Source organism: Eretmochelys imbricata, chromosome 4, assembly GCF_965152235.1.
Source record: "Eretmochelys imbricata isolate rEreImb1 chromosome 4, rEreImb1.hap1, whole genome shotgun sequence".
Classification (NCBI taxonomy): domain Eukaryota; kingdom Metazoa; phylum Chordata; order Testudines; family Cheloniidae; genus Eretmochelys; species Eretmochelys imbricata.
In genome coordinates, this window is record NC_135575.1 from 21,368,817 (window position 1) to 21,385,183 (window position 16,367).

At 38.7% G+C, this 16,367-nt stretch overlaps 1 protein-coding gene across 1 annotated transcript in view; it reads left to right on the forward strand.

Annotated features, from left to right (window-relative positions):
* Positions 1–636: 636 nt before the first annotated feature.
* The window catches only part of CDS1 (CDP-diacylglycerol synthase 1), a 38,204-nt gene continuing 22,473 nt past the window's right edge, over positions 637–16,367 (forward strand). Inside the window, exons 1-5 of the mRNA XM_077814753.1 lie at positions 637–657; positions 4,371–4,498; positions 8,668–8,764; positions 15,187–15,284; positions 15,481–15,620. Of these exons, the coding sequence (XP_077670879.1) occupies positions 637–657; positions 4,371–4,498; positions 8,668–8,764; positions 15,187–15,284; positions 15,481–15,620 (484 nt within the window). The remainder of the gene's footprint in view (positions 658–4,370; positions 4,499–8,667; positions 8,765–15,186; positions 15,285–15,480; positions 15,621–16,367) is intronic.

Sequence of the window (16,367 nt, forward strand, 5' to 3'; positions counted from 1 at the left end):
ATTTTTATTAAAGAGAAATACACAATTTCCATTTCTGTTTCCTACAAGGGACATGACACTGAGCAGCACTCTCTTAAATGAGGCTCTCACAGCTGTGTGTAAATCCAGCTGTTGTTATGGAACTGGTCCTTAGGGGTGAAGTGCCAGGGGTACTGTGATGGGCTGGGAACATGTCATGAATGTTTGTGGGGAGTTTGGCAAGGGCATGGAAAACAGTTCTGTATAGGCTGCAGGGGGAGTTGAGCACACGTGTTCCAACTGCAGTGAGTCAGGGACCTGAGCGTCTCTGTTTGGTCCTTCATGAGCTTTATCATCCGCTCATGTTCCTCTATTATTCACTCCTGCCCTTGTCTCCTTGGCTGTCCTTTCTGAGTTTTTCATTTATTGTCTCTCCACGCTCTGTGCTTGCTACCTGCATGATCGGATTATTGCAGCACTTCTCAAAACATGTCCTCCTTACCCCTCATTCACCTCCTTATCTGACTGAGACGCTCTGCTGGTGTGTAGGAGCTGACCATCAAAGGAATATCTGCAGAAGCCAAAAAAAAAAAGAAAATCAGTATTGAGTACACTCTGTCTTGAATCATAGAGGGTGCTTGTAACTTTTTTCTTGCTTTCCCTTGGCAGGCACGCAGCATGGTGAGAGCATTAAACATGGTGAGTTCTGCCTGGCGGAAAGGTGCACGATGGGACAAAGGATCTGGGTGGTTTCACAAGGGGATCACTACAAGCGCCTAGGGACACTATTCTGAATACTGGCACCATTTTCCACAGGCAAGGGTGATGGAAGTTGATATCTCTATTGAGGGTAACTGATGATGTAAGAATGCATCTCCTGCATGCGTGTAGCTTCAGACCAGGTCCATAGGCTGCTCGTCTGTGTGCTACTTTAGTTTCTACAGAAGTAATTAACGATTGGCATGGCAAAGTTTCCTACAATGGGAGAAGAAACAAAACAGCTGTGTCAAGGAACCTTTGTTATAGGATTGCAGAGTATCTTCAGGAAAGTTTCCTAGAGATTTCTATGGAGGATTCCTAGGAGATCCTGGTGTGCATTAACAAACTTTTCTTCAGGACCCCCATTGTGTAGCTGCACAGGGGAATGAGGAACAGATGCAAACAGTACCTAGTGTTGGTAATTTCTATCCCTTTTCCCACATGCACCATGTAACAAAATAAAGGACACTTGTACTTCATGTTACTGTGCAGTATCAAAGCAAATTGACTACATACCGGAGCTCCCCTCTCCTGCTTCCAGTGCACCAGAGCCAGAGTACTGAGACTGGCTGAACCCCTCTGGAGTTAGAGGTCCTGGCTCACCACACCACTGGACAACCCTGTCATCTGTCCCATAACCTTCTCCAACTAAATCTCCTCGTCCACCACTTGGTTCTCTTGGTTGATTCTGCTGGCTACTGCCTCCAATGTCCCTGAAGTATCCATGGGGCTCGTGGCGGTGGGGTCACTACCGAGGATGGCATGTAGCTCCTTGTAGAAGCCGTATGTTTTCAGTGCTGTACCAGAACAGATGGTTGGCCTTCCTTGCCTTCTGGTACGCCTGTCTCAGGTTCTTGATCTCAGCACAGCATTGCTGCTTGTCCCTTTCATGCCCCTTCTCCTCTATGCCATGAGCAAAGTTCCTACGGCTGGATTTGAGCTGCGACTGCACAGCCTCCTTTACCCACAGATTCAACAGATCCAATAAACTCCGGTGTACTCCAGGCGGGAGTGCTTTTGCTGCGGAAAGCGAGAATGGTCACTGGGAAGATGCTATGTGAACTCTCCACACTGAGCAAACAGGAAATAGAATTTCAAAATTCTTGGGGCTTTAAAGGGGAGGGGTGCATGCATGTGTATCTGGCTGCAGGGCAGTGAAGTTGAAACTGTGGACCAGAGCGGTCATGATGGGCATTTTGGGATACCTCCTAGAGGCCACTGAGAGCAGTATAAACAAGTGCAGTGTCTGCGTTTCTCTAACTTGGTCACATAAAGGTCTGTGCCGCTCGTTGGTGTGTTTTTATTATGTTGGCATAGCAGGAGAGTTTAATCGGCTGGAGGAGCATTGTAGTACGTACGCATCCACCGTTTTGTCGACATGTTTGATTTTTGTTGACAAAACTGTGTAGTGTGCACAAGGCCTTAGTGCACATCAAGGTAATGTAACGTAGATTTACACCCCAGTTTGCCGTGGATTAAGTGTTCATATAGAATCATGGAATATCAGGGTTGGAAGGGACCTCAGGAGGTCATCTAGTCCAACCCTCTGCTCAAAGCAGGACCAATCCCCAATTTTTGCACCAGATCCCTAAATGGCCCCCTCAAGGTTTGAGCTCACAACCCTGGGTTTAGCAGGCTAATACTCAAACCCTTGAGCTGTTCCTCCCCCCAAGGGATATAGACAAGCCCTGTGCCCCTAGGTACTTCTGAAAATGTTAACCTGAGACTAAACCTTTTCTAGTTTTTAAATGCTTTGTTAAAAGTGAACTGCCATGTTTTTGGAAGCTGTAGAGATGGATAAATGAATAACTAAATTGCTATTTGGTGAAATGTACACAAGCAGTGATCACTGCAGTTAAAATATTGCCGAAAGCTAGGCAAGTCTGTTCACCTTCAACATAAATTTTAGGACTGACTTGCTAACCTATTATAGAATACTGTAAAGTGGAGAACCCCTCTGATAATTCTGAGAATGTAACCACTTTACACATATATGGGTTCTTTCACAGCGAAGTCTTATAGATTAAAGAACTTGCTTTGGTTATGCTTTTTCTCCACAATAAATCAAGTAACTCCCCCAGAGTAAGAACTACTCTGTTCTGTGGCCTTGGGGTATAGAAAAACATAAATGTTGTTCACAAACATGAAGTAAAACAAACCAAAATCCAGTCAAGAATTATTCATTAGAAAAGGGCTAAACACAAACTGAATAAACATTTGCCAAACATCACTCTGTTATACACTCTTTTGTCTCACCCTTTGACTAATCTACTTAGATTACTAGCTGTTAGGCACTACCAAAATATAAATAAGAAACCTAGTGCAGGTAAGGTGGGTGAGTATATCTTTTATTGGACCCGTTTCTCTTGGTGAGAGAGACAAGCTTTCAAGCTTACACAGAGCTCTTCTGGGACTGACATGGCTACGTAACACTGCTTACAAATCTAGTGCAGGCGTTTAGCAGATAGGGAAAATAATACAATCCTAGGTAATATAACATCACTGGTGAGAGTGGCATGGTAAGGGAACCACCTATTGAGTGGGCAAAGGGTGATGAGGGCTGGTGCTTCGGTTAACTACCACCCTCTCTTTGTAGGGTGGGGAAGGGAAAGGATGGGAAGTTCCTAAACAAGACTGCAGTTAGAACTGAATGGGAAGCCAGATATGACATTGAAGATCTGTGTAAACTGTTCTCCCTCCCTGCAGCTCCGATTTCTCAGCTTTCCCTTTCTTCTGCACCACTGAAAAACCTGTCATTGCCAGCATGTGGTTTTTAAACTAAGGTGTTTTTAAGAAATATTTTGGGGTAAGATTGAGGGATCAGAAGGCAATGGGACAAAAGGAGGGTGGGAAAGATTGGTGGAGTTATGAGGTGGGGGAGAGAGGGGAAAATGAAGAGATGGATGGGGGCGTTAGAAGGTTGGGACGAGAGTGGAGTTTTAGAAAAGGGTAGCTAAACTGAACTATACTTGTTTGATCCCTCTGTTTATGGCATTGGAACAAACCCTAGTTGGCAAAATAGAATCAAAATTGTGTGTAGTTCTTGTAAGTAGCTGACGTGAGCGGATGAGGTCAGAAAGATAGCAGGTTCTGAATCTGTTATGGGGGAAATGCTGAGCTAAAGACTGACCGTGTGCCCTCTGTTTTTGCTGTTGAAGTGGGACTTGCTCCAGTGAAGTAAGGCACCTTGATCCTCGGAGCCGTGGGTAAAGATGTGGGTGTTCTTGTAGTATATAAATCCAAATAAATAAGCCACTGCTACTACTGATTCTTTTGGGAAGAATATTGTCTATAGAAAGCGACCCTGTTATCTTCTAAGAAGCTGATTATTCACAGCTGGAGAGTTAGACTGCAAATTTTGCAGTCTATGTAGACGTGTCTGAGAAATTTATGGATACAGAGAGGATGAGACTACTTGAAGGTAGCAGGTACCATCACAGCAAGTGAATAATTTACCTTCTTATGAACTGTATAAGCACATAGTCAATAAGCCAAGTTTCACTCTGCCTAAAAATCTGTGGTTTTGCTGATCTGCCATTTACATTTTCTTAGAAGCAGGTATTTCCATGTCATTAGCCAAATGAATCTTTGAGACTAAGCATATACTACCTTCTGAAAGGTTAAACAATATTCTTTTATATGCTTTGTCGTAGGATGTAGTTTTGGGTGAAAGATGTGGTGATCTAGATCTCAGAAATGATTCAGATATTCCAGAAGTGTCCCCGTCAACAGACAGCACTCCAGAAATTCTCAAGAAAGCTCTGTCCGGCTTGTCTTCCAGGTATGCTAAAATAGGATTCTTAACACATTTGGGTTAAGAGTGTTGAGATAGCTGCTGACTAAAAAATAATTACAGACAAAATTGGAGTCAGTTTTTTATTTAATGAGGGAACATGGTGCCATAAAAATAAATAGTTGTTTTTTGGATTTAGTATTCTGGTATCTGGACTATATTAATGCTTGTGTAACAATTTTCATATAGTTACTGTGCTTTCAAAATATGCTACCCAAAAGTTCTCTAGCTGCACCCATTTTTAAATAACTAAGGTAGCTTTTAAGTTACGATATTTAACGATTATCTGCTGTTGCTCACTATTTTCTATCTTGGTACAACAGCACAAGCGTCAGTAGTTATAAGGGCTGATGTTGCAGGACCTTTATTTATCTATTTATTTATTTATTTTTAAATAAAAGGAGAGCGAGAGAGAGAGAAATAAGAGGCTTTTGGTTTAATATGTGGATTTGATTTCTGTCACGGTTTAAATCACTAGTCAGGAAAACGGGATTTAATCATGGATTTTTACATAAAAGTGCATTCTTGTTGGTTAATATAACCTTAATACATATTCTTCACAACTCAGAGTTAGATGTAGGTTTCATTTTTAGAAGGTACACACTATACATTTTTAAAGTTATTTATTTTGAAAACTTTTCAGATTAGTTTTACAACTATATCAGAAAATGAATGATTGTTTGGTTATTTCATTTACCAAAGGTAATTGAAGCAGATATTATGAAGTCGTTGGGAGGTGACCTATCTCCACTTCAACAGGTTAATCATTAATATTTGGAGGATTTTCTTGCCATGCTGTATTAGGAGGAGAACATCATCAGATAGCTATTTTAATTGTTTTATTTAACTAAAACAACAATGTTATGTATTCTGGATTTTTTTCTTCAACAGCAAACATATAATATTTTAACAAAACAAGCATATGAATTTTTGAATTTAGTTAAACATTCAAGTTTTTCAAAATCAGGTTTGTTTTTGTTAAAATTGGTTTTAACTAAAATAGTTAAATGACATATTTATTTTAAAAAACAAAAATTAAATCGACTGTCAGACAGGTCAACATGAGAAACTTAAAATATTGGCTTATTCAGCTAACTAAGTCATTTTCACCTTCATTTTCCTGTTTGTTCATAATCTGGAAAAGAAAAACAAGCTTTCCTGCTTTTTCAGGTCCCAAACGATTTCTCAATTTGGAATGAATTAATCCAAAGGAAGAAAGTATTCTTTCTATATGGGCAGAAGCAGCTACTGCTGTTAAAAGTGAGATTATCACTTCAACAGTCTGAATCCAAGTGCCAATTTCTTTAAAACATCATCGGCAAACATATATTTCTTGGACGGTTCACCCTTAGCTCTGAAGTTTATTATAGTTGGCATTGTGGAGGGTTGATTGCTGAATGTCCATATCATAGCCAACTCCTCTTCTTCAGTAGTTAAGGTTTGACCCTGGTACCGAGTATTGAGAATATTGGCAAGAAAATGAGCTGGAGATAGTGCATGTCCCATTCATTTTTTTAATGCTTGTAATTTAACGTTGTCCTTGCATATTTCTCTTTTTTAAGATCTCACTCAGTTCCTTCCAAATTTCAACAGCGTCAGCAATAAAACAGCAATTTCCCTGCATTCTGTTCAAAGCTACAGAAACAGGCTTCTGAGTACTCAGCATGTGTTCAGCATTTCTCTTAAGCCCAATGTTGAGAACTTTGGCTGTGACAGGGCCATCTATTTTTTCACTATTTTGTTCACAAACCAGGGTGGATAAAAATCAATGTTGTCGTTTACCCATGTACACCTAGATGTGCAGCAAACTAGTAACTGAGAAACATGACAGGAAGACAAAAGTGTGGCATGTCATGGGTAAGCACTTAGAAACAAATGTTAACCTTATAAAATCAGTTGTTGAATTGGATACTTTTCCTCTAGTCACAGAAGTTCCAGTAAGAGTTGGAGAGAGAGGTGCAGAGAGGCTCATGATGAAATTTCAAGGGTCCTTGTTCAAAAACTGAGTCCCCACCAGATTTATTGTTTGCCCTCTAATTAACTGTAACTTCATTTTTCATTAACCCATTGTCTGGAGTGCCATGTGTTCACATCTTGTTGGCTTCTCTGCTTCTTGTTAAGCAGAATTGACCGAAAGACTTCTCTCTGAAACATGGACACAAACTGAGCACTTCTGAGAGCGGACTGCTAATTTCATTGTACTGCCCTCACAGAATGAACAGGACCAGAACACTAACACTTTCAGGTTCACCTAATTAGGTAAACATCTTGCGGAACAAAGGCCTGTGAACCAGACATGTCCTAACTGGTATTCAGAGAATGGGACATTAGGAATTCTGGCTAATGCATGGATATAAAATGTCCCCTACTCTAGATATTTTTAATCGGTTTTCTGAAGGGCAAGTCCGTGAGTACTCTTTGTAGGCAAAATGCAGTTCCTGATGCTTTTTGAAGAGTGTATTCAAGGTTATTTACTGGGATCATATCACTTTTGATTATTAAATATCTTGAGGCAACGCTGCTTGTATCTCACATCATAACCTGTATCCCAATTGGAATTTGAATGTTTTTTACAAGCATCTAGATGAGCTATGATATAAGCCACTGAAATATTTCCCTCCATTTTTATATTTGACCTTTAGAATCTTAGCTATAGATGCTACACTCTCTAGTAAAAGTTGATGAGGTAGCACACTTATCATAATTCTAGATGGTGGGCTAGACTCGCTGGGTTGCTCCCACCTATTTATCAAAGCTGGCTTTCTAGATCTACGACGGTCAACAGGTGCTTTTACCCAGGGCGTGGAGCTGGGGCTGGGGCTGGTAAGTGTGTGTGGGGAGGTTGGTTGGTTGGTTGGTTTTTTTGTGTGGTGTGTTTTTTTGGTTTTGTGTTCTCTTTTTTTTTTTGTCCGATCCACCTTGAGGGAATTCTTAGGAAAACTTCTTTTTTTTTAAAAAAAAAAAAAAAAAAAGCGCTTTTGATAGCGATAAGGACATATCACTAAAATGAGCAAAGAGGTCTTTTGCTGTGGTTAATGCAGCAAACGGTACTGAAGTCCTGTTGTAGTGCAATGGTTCTGCCTTTGTGTAAGTACCCATGGCAACTTCATTTAAGTAGCCTTAATGGGTACTCTTCACTTGCCAATAAATAAAATCCTTTAAAAGTAAATTACACATGTCTAACCCAAACTTAAGGTCAAATTAGATTTTTAAAATTGACTAAGTTGACAGTGTCCCTTTAAGTTTAGTCATGTTTGTCTAGAAATTTTGTTACTTTTGCTACAAGATACATGTAAGATTGTTATGAACAAGAGAGTGGAAAGAATTTTTTTTTTAATGTGCCTACACTGGGTAAATAGTTGTTTTGGTTTAACCTGTACAGCCAGTTTCCCCTGTTTTTCCTGTGGGTTTTTCATACCATAAAGAAAAGACAAATGCACTAGAAAATAGGACTATAAAACCACTGTTTTTTACAGGGATACTAGCGACTAGGTCTAGTACTGGAAACTTTAACTCATTGTTAAAAATAAGGTGGATTTCAGGCTGACAGTAGTCCTTTACTAATGTTCTACAACAATCTAGTTTTTTAATCCAGTTGCTGAACAACTGTATGAAAAGCAATCTCAATTTTTTTTTTCTTAGACCAGTCTGTTTGAATCCCTTTTAAGAAAAGAATCTTAAGTTTGGAGAAGAATGTTTACATGCTAACAGCAACTTTCCCCTTATGGACCAGATTGTGGCCAGATCCAGTATGGATGTGCAATAGGAGAACGGTAGAAATAGCCTACCCCATCTCCTCCCACATGCATATATGTCAGGGCTGATATTGCAGTCCTAGTGCTCATATGAGCACAGGATTGCTCCCTACTAGTGCCTCTGTGTGTGGTGGTAGCCACTCCACAAAAGAGTCAGGGCTATTACCTTGGGTCCCTTCTACATCACCCAGCAAGAGCTAGCATCTGCAAAGAGAAGCATATGCTGCACCACTTCAAAGCTTGTAGCAGTAAGCATGCTACCCATGTTGCCACAATTTGTAAATTGCCTTGTTAATTGTTCAGTTACTAAAGGAAATACTTACTATAAAAGATATCTATTACTATGAAGAGACTGTTAACTGTACTGTTTTCTTTAATTGTCCTAATATGTTTTCTTTGCAGATGGAAAAACTGGTGGATTCGTGGAATTTTAACGTTAGCTATGATATCATTATTTTTCCTGATCATATATCTTGGATCATTTATGCTGATGCTTCTTGTAAGTTTTCTAAACACGTTTTCCTGTGTCAGACTTACTCACCCTTTTTGTTGATCATAATACATAAAATGAATATGAAGGCAAATTATATAGAACTTTCAAATTGGTGAGCAATTTACCTTGTATTGAAGTGAATTAGTACTCGTGAAAGGTATGGGATTGACATTCACACATAGCTTTTTAGGAACTGCTGGCTTTGTTGGTACTTCTATGTACTGTACATTTCAAGACTTCTATAATTTAATGTAAAATAAAATAATGACTCTCTAGTCCTTTTTGTTCTAGAGATCCTTGAAAATGGGACTGAAACTATTACAATAAATTTCCACTTCTAAAATTTATAGATCATTCTCGGCCCTCCTTTAACATGATTTTCCATCTCCTCATACAGAGTGGCCTGCTTTTCAGAAGTCATTGGATGTCCTATACTAAGCTTGCCAGAGTTGACGACCCTAAAGAAAACATTAACTTTGAAATCTTACTTTAATGAGCTGATTTTTGTTCCTTGACACTGTCTGAGCTAGGATAGTTCAATAAAGTATTTATCTGGTTCACTTTTTTTCTGTGAAGTTCTAAAATAATTAGATTTGTGGAAATGTATTTAACATCTCTTTTTAGGGTGTCATAATTAATAAACTGTTGGTTTAGTTCACTTCAGATTTTCTAGAAAAAGTTCACTGTTGCCTCAGTAACATACTTTAGGTTATAGGGAAGTCAGTATCAGGATTATAACAAACTCAATTGAAACTTTATTTATGGTATGACTGCCATTGCTCCATATGCATACAGAGACCATATTTTAAGACATGTGTGCAAAGAGGTAGGATTAAGGATACCTAAATTAGGTATTTCTGACTTCTGAGTGTTTTGACCTTAACTCCCCTAACACATTTTTTCTCCTTATAGAATATACACAAGGGGTATAATCAATGGATTGTATATTCATACAGTTTTTGAAAAAAAATTTTGTAGAGAGCTATATTCTTGGCCTGAATTAAGGCTGAGTTTTTGCTGCCTTAGCAGTGCAAATAGTCATACAAGCCATCCTAAAAGTTGCATTTGTGATTACCCTTTCTGTGCTGTGTAAGGGATGTGTAGATGGCAAACTGCGGATCCTTGACTGTTACAGTAGTCCCAGTGGGTGGCTGTGGCTGGCATTGTCTAAAGCAGCTCCCTTAGTTTGTTCTAAATTATGCTGGGGAACATTTTGGCCCCAGGTCAGAGAAGTGAGAAGGTGGATTAAAACCACCTTTCCTCTTCGCTCTCCTCAAGTGCACCAAGTTTGGACTTGGCTTAGCTGAGAGAGAATCCGACTGATAATGTTTTTCTCATCTCCCATTGTATCATGCCCTAAGTTTGTTGCTCTGTTTTAACCATTCATATTATATTTCTTCCTGTCCTTCTTTTCTCTTATAGGCATCCAGCATCTTTTTAATTATTGTGCATAATATATTTTTATAATAGATTTTACGTTCTCTTTCACCTTAGTGTCTTCTACCCTCCACTCCCTTTCATTTAGTTTATGTCAGACATCCCTGAAATATTCTTCTATGGCTGCAAGAGCTGCTGTAAGTGCATCTGGATAATACCACTGTCACTTATAAACAGTTGTTACTGGTTTGGAGAGGAACTTGATAGCTGTGTATGAAAGGTTAAATATTGAAAGATGTTACCTGAAACTAAGGTCTGATTCACCAGCAAGTGGTATCTCTTTAGTGCTTGAGATTTCAAATCTTCTCTATTGAGAATTGTGCTCACAGTTTAGTCCTCCTCTCAAAGCTGCCTTGTTGTAAGGTTAAGTTTTGTTAACTGTTCTTCAGGAAACATGTAACTATGTCCATGGTCATCTTTAAGGCTTTAACACAGTACATTGAGGTCTAAAAGCATGGGCAGCTACAGCTTGACCTAAAAGAACAGATCCATTAGCTTGCAGGCAATAGCAATCTCAAACTTTTATATGTGGTACAGCTACTGAAGGTCTTCTAAGAGCACTGATGAGACAGACTGTTGGAGTATGTCAAGTAAGCATCTTTAGAAACTGAAGGAAGCTTTGAAATCTCAGTGCAATTTCTGTTATTTGCATGTAGAAATTTCTTTTTTGTACCATGACTTCTTAGAATCCTAAAGGATTTGTATGTCGAGAGTGTCTGAAGCCCTCTTCATAATGAACTACTTTAGATCAACATGTGGGATTTTCAGGCTCAGAGTTGGCTTACCTCAGCTTCTGTTGAAAAATCAGAGATTTACTTGAGATGTCATGTAGGTAATTATGGCTGAGTAGGGTTGACACACTAGGAGAATGTACAATATGTGTTTGAGAGTCTTTCTGAGGAAGTGGGTGAGATTTTGATGTATGCAGATGTATAGTTTTACATTGTATTTTGGGTTTTGGGGTGTTTTTTAAATTTATTGTCCCTTAGCAACCCTAACTGGTTTTTAGTGTGTCTGAATATTATTTTATTTGGAAGCTTGCTTTTCTTGTGTTTAGTAACTTTTTTCTAACAACTGTTAGTTGCCAAACTTTATAAAATGCAGAATGCATTGGATCAGTTTTTAAGGCAAGGTGGTTAAGTTAGTGTTTTCATTAATTTGTAACTTCCAATATCTTTCTCTTCTCCATGATCATTCAGGTAAAACTTTGTTCCATGTACTGTGTACATAGATAGTTTTTGAAAATAGCCCCTAAAAGATGAGCCGTTTTGTTTCACTACACTCTCACCCATTATCTGTTGCTTCAGGTCATAGAGTTGTCCCTCAAGGAATTTTTTTCTTCTTTGTACAGCATTGTACAATTGGTTAAGTGTATGATGGGTTTTCGCTTTCTTTTGAAGCATCAGGTGTGGCCTCCTGAGAGAGTTCTTTATATAGGCATGTTATGGCAGTCACCTCTAAAATAAACAAATACATTTTACTCTAGCTTTGAAACATGCCTGGTCTTACTCAAAGCTGTATCAGTGTCCTATACAACCTTGCAATAGAGCAGTAGACACTGAGTGCTTCTCTTCTGTCTTATCAAACTAAATTTAGGTTAACCAATTTATTTGAGCGTAAGCTTTCGTGAGCTATAGCTCACTTCATCGGATGCATACTGTGGAAACTGCAGAAGACATTATATACACAGAGACCATGAAACAATACCTCCTCCCACCCCACTCTCCTGCTGGTAATAGCTTATCTGAAGTGATCAATCTCCTTACAATGTGTATGATAATCAAGTTGGGCCATTTCCAGCACAAATCCAGGTTTTCTCACCCTCCGCCCCCCCCCCCCCCCACAAACTCACTCTCCTGCTGGTAAAAGCCCATCCAAAGTGACCACTCTCCTTACAATGTGTATGATTGGAAATGGCCCACCTTGATTGAGAGTGGTCACTTTGGATGGGCTTTTACCAGCAGGAGAGTGAGTTTGTTTGGGGGGGGGCGGAGGGTGAGAGAACCTGGATTTGTGCTGGAAATGGCCCAACTTGATTATCATACACATTGTAAGGAGATTGATCACTTCAGATAAGGTATTACCAGCAGTAGAGTGGGGTGGGAGGAGGTATTGTTTCATGGTCTCTGTGTATATAATGTCTTCTGCAGTTTCCACAGTATGCATCCGATGAAGTGAGCTGTAGCTCACGAAAGCTTATGCTCAAATAAATTGGTTAGTTTCTAAGGTGCCACAAGTACTCCTTTTCTTTTTGCAAATACAGACTAACACGGCTGTTACTCTGAAACCTAAATTTAGGTTGAGCAGTCATGCCACAAAACTCTTTGGAAAATATCTTTCAACCCCGCTCTCCCCCCAAAGCTGCAGTTTTCTTTTAATCATCTTTTAGAAAGCCTGGAAAATAAAAAACAGAAGTTCCATTTATATCAGTAATGAATCCAAATATTCTAATATTTTTGGTCAGAAGAAATTTTCCACTTTACAGTGGAAGAAAACAAGTAATGCTCAATGGTTATCTATTAGTTTTTTGTGGGGGTCCGTGAGGAAGGTGTTTTTTTGGAATGTGTATAACAGAGCCTGGAGATGCATACATTTGAAATGCTATACTATGGACTTTTGAAGAAATTAACCCAGGTGTTGACAGTGGTATCCCAAGTGTAGACAGTGTTCCAGCAGCTTATGGTGTTTTTAACACAGTACAGTTAAATCTGTTGAAAATCATCTTTAATTTACCTGATAGTAAAAATGGTCTGGTTGAAGGAGCTTTATGTACTCTTACAGGCAGATATTTAAAAGTGATATTTAATAGTTCAAATGACAACTTCCCTGTGTAAATATGCAACTTTCAGATTATCTTCAGTCTTTAACAGTATATATGTGTTTCAGTTCTTTGTTACGATGCAAACATTATTCATTAGAAAAAATTGGTAAATATAACTTTTCCAACCATGAGAAGTAATAGCCTGGTATATCATTATGAACAATTGAAATGGGGTAATAATTGTACCCATTAATTCCTTTGAATTTGACCCTAAATAAACGTGTCTAGCTGCCCAGAAAAATTGTGTGTGTGTGTGGGCGGGGGGGACGGACCTGTTTTGAAACCTCTACGGAAGGTGTGACATGTAGTGACCCATTGGAATGTTGTGTTATCAGTATTATCATATCCTATATTTACATCTCGTAGATACTGTTTTTCCTCTAGTTTCTAGAAAAGGGGATCTGTAAATGCTGTAATTCATTCTTTTAATGAATGGAGTTTCTTTCTTGTAATAACTACTTTGAGTGTAGTCGTCATCTTTGCATACGTGTTGATTTTTTCCTTTGAGTGTTCTCACACTATGCTGGTAGGGTTATAATGAGGAAGGAAAAATAACTGATTGTTTTGCCACATGGTTTGGTATATTTACCTTTTGAGACATGCATGACACAGGCTTAACTGACAAGCCTTGAAGCAAAAAGTAACCGTATGAACTTATTCACGTGTTACACCACACAGCAGAAGTTTCAAGGCTCAGATCTTTTCACAATGTTATAAAGTGTGTAGAGATACTACATTTGATTGACCACATATTCTAGCATCTGTTTTATAAAGAAAAATGGCTCATGCAGTGGAAAGACTGACAATTTTATTTCCAACAGAGGAGGAGAGAAATGTTTAAATTTTGACAGAGGTTGTGAGGTCAAAGATTTACCTGCTTAGTAGGGCTTAAAGTGCATGGAGGGTTTGTGAGGAGTGGTATCTAAATATTTAAAAGTTTAGAGGGTAAACATTGAGGTTCTGTCTGTACTGTGAAAAAGCAACAAGTTAGTTAACATGTTTTTAACTATCATGACGTTAAATACAATGTTAAATATGACAACAAACATTAGCCATGACCAGCTAACACACTTTAAACAAGTGTTGTCCACACTAAGACATAATTGTTTAACGTTGTGTTAGTTAAAATGTCATATGTGTGTTACCAATTTATGCTTTTGCCAAGTGTAAACAAAGGTATATGTTTACATATTAAGGAAGACAGCGCAGATCTGTTCAGCTTGTAATATTCTCTTAGTAGCCGGAAAGTCCTAGAAATGTAGGGTGTGTCTACACTGCACACGTAGGCTCTTTCCCTGGTTTTAGCCTTAGCCTCTCTGCTGTCTACATAGAAAAAATTCTGATCTGGGTTTTTAGGGCTAGCTTATCTGGATGGGGGTGTGGGTTACAATGGGGTTCCACTTTAACTCTGGCTGGAGCTCTCCTACTTTGCAATGAGGACACAGGCTAAATCACTCAAGTACTGATAGTCTCCAGTGTCTTCCTATGATCCTTCCTATAGGACAGAGAAGGTCACCTGCAACTGGTGCAATTGACTGGGGAAAAACAGTGACCCTAGGTGTCTCTGCATAAAGAAGATATGCCCCCAGACACAAATGGGTGGATGCAGAGACAGTGAGGACACAGAATTAACTCTGGTAGGGCTTTGCAATGGGGATGCTAGTATGTGAGATAGGCTAACCCATGTTAACTGTGTAGCATAGACACAGATGTCCAACTCCTATTGCACTTCAGTGGGAAATGGGCACCTGACTTTTCTCTGAGCCTTTGAAAATCTCCCCTTTAAATGCGAAATTAAATTTGGTTTAAAAAAAAAAGAAAAGGTTGAAAACCCTATTCATCAAGGAAGGCTTCTTACTTGCCATTTGTGAGTGCATATACCAAACCTTTTTCTAAAAAAACAGTTTCCCTAAAAACGTTGATAGCCTCAGTAGGTTTCATGGTGAAGCAACTAAAATCAGTCCCCAGTGTTTCATTTTCTAGAATGCCTCATTTTTTATTTGTTCAAAATAGAATGTTTGTTTGTTTCATCCTGTAATCGCTTTTGAAATTATCCAAACTGCTTATGCAATGACTGTGCAACAGATATTTTTAATGCGGGTATTATCATCTGTTAGTGCCTTTAGAGAACTGTGCACCCCGATAATTCTTCTTTCTATCTTAATTTCAGGTCTTGAGCATTCAAGTAAAGTGTTTCCATGAAATCATTACTATAGGCTACAGAGTCTATCATTCCTATGAATTACCATGGTTTAGATCCTTAAGCTGGTAAGTAACAAGCAAGAATTTCAATTAATGGAAGTATTGAAATTTTGTTTGTATTTAATTTGCCCATGAGCATCTGTTTTATTTGCCTCAGTTTGTACTTTTTGATCATTTTTCTTTTGTTGAAAGAATCTAACAGTACAAGAGGTATTTTTAATAGTCCAGAAAAAATAACCAGTGCCTGTTGTATATGTTATAGGTACTTTTTGTTGTGTGTGAACTATTTTTTCTATGGAGAGACAGTGGCAGATTACTTCGCTACTTTTGTTCAGAGAAGAGAGCAACTTCAGTTCCTAATTCGCTACCACAGGTTTATATCTTTTACACTCTACTTGACAGGTGAGTTTTTGGTAAACCATTCCCAAATCCATCAATGGTTAATGTATTCTTATTCAGTGGTGTTGAGCACATTTTTACATATTTGTTTGCACTATAAAAGTTCATTTTATTTCCTGTAGCTTTCCTCACATCCATTATTTTTTCTCTCCCTTGTTAAAGGAAACCAGGTGTCTGTATTTGTTTTGCCAATGAAAAAATTGAATATGAAATCTGATGGAAGGCAAAGCTTTAAGTGATGGGTACTGCCTAAAAGGGGGTTGCTTAGAAAGCAGAAGATTGTGGGGGAGAAGGAATAAGCTTGTCATGAATGAACACCTATTATAACTGCTGGAAGTGTCAGACTACATGCTTTGTAGTTTTTTCTGTTTGGCTAGCCAAGTCAAGGGTGATGTTTCTAAATACTGTGAGGGCATAGTGATAATTGAAACAGTCTGAAGGGAGTGTGTGTTATGAGCTCTTTAAGAACATAAATTGTCTGGTTGAGGAACACTTGTGAAACACCTAATACTAGGTACAAAGGCAGGGTTCTGTTTTGACTTACATATCAACAGAATTTTTAACCTAGTTCCAGTTGCAAAGTTGCTTGTGAAAAGCCATTGTCTTCTAATTGTGCTCTCAGGAGCATAGAAATTACAATAATGGACCAGTAATCTGACTCCAACAGGGGCCAGTACCAGATTTGTCTGAAAAACATGCAAGAAACCACAAAGTGGATGAGTATGGAATAACCTGCCCACAGGAAGAGCC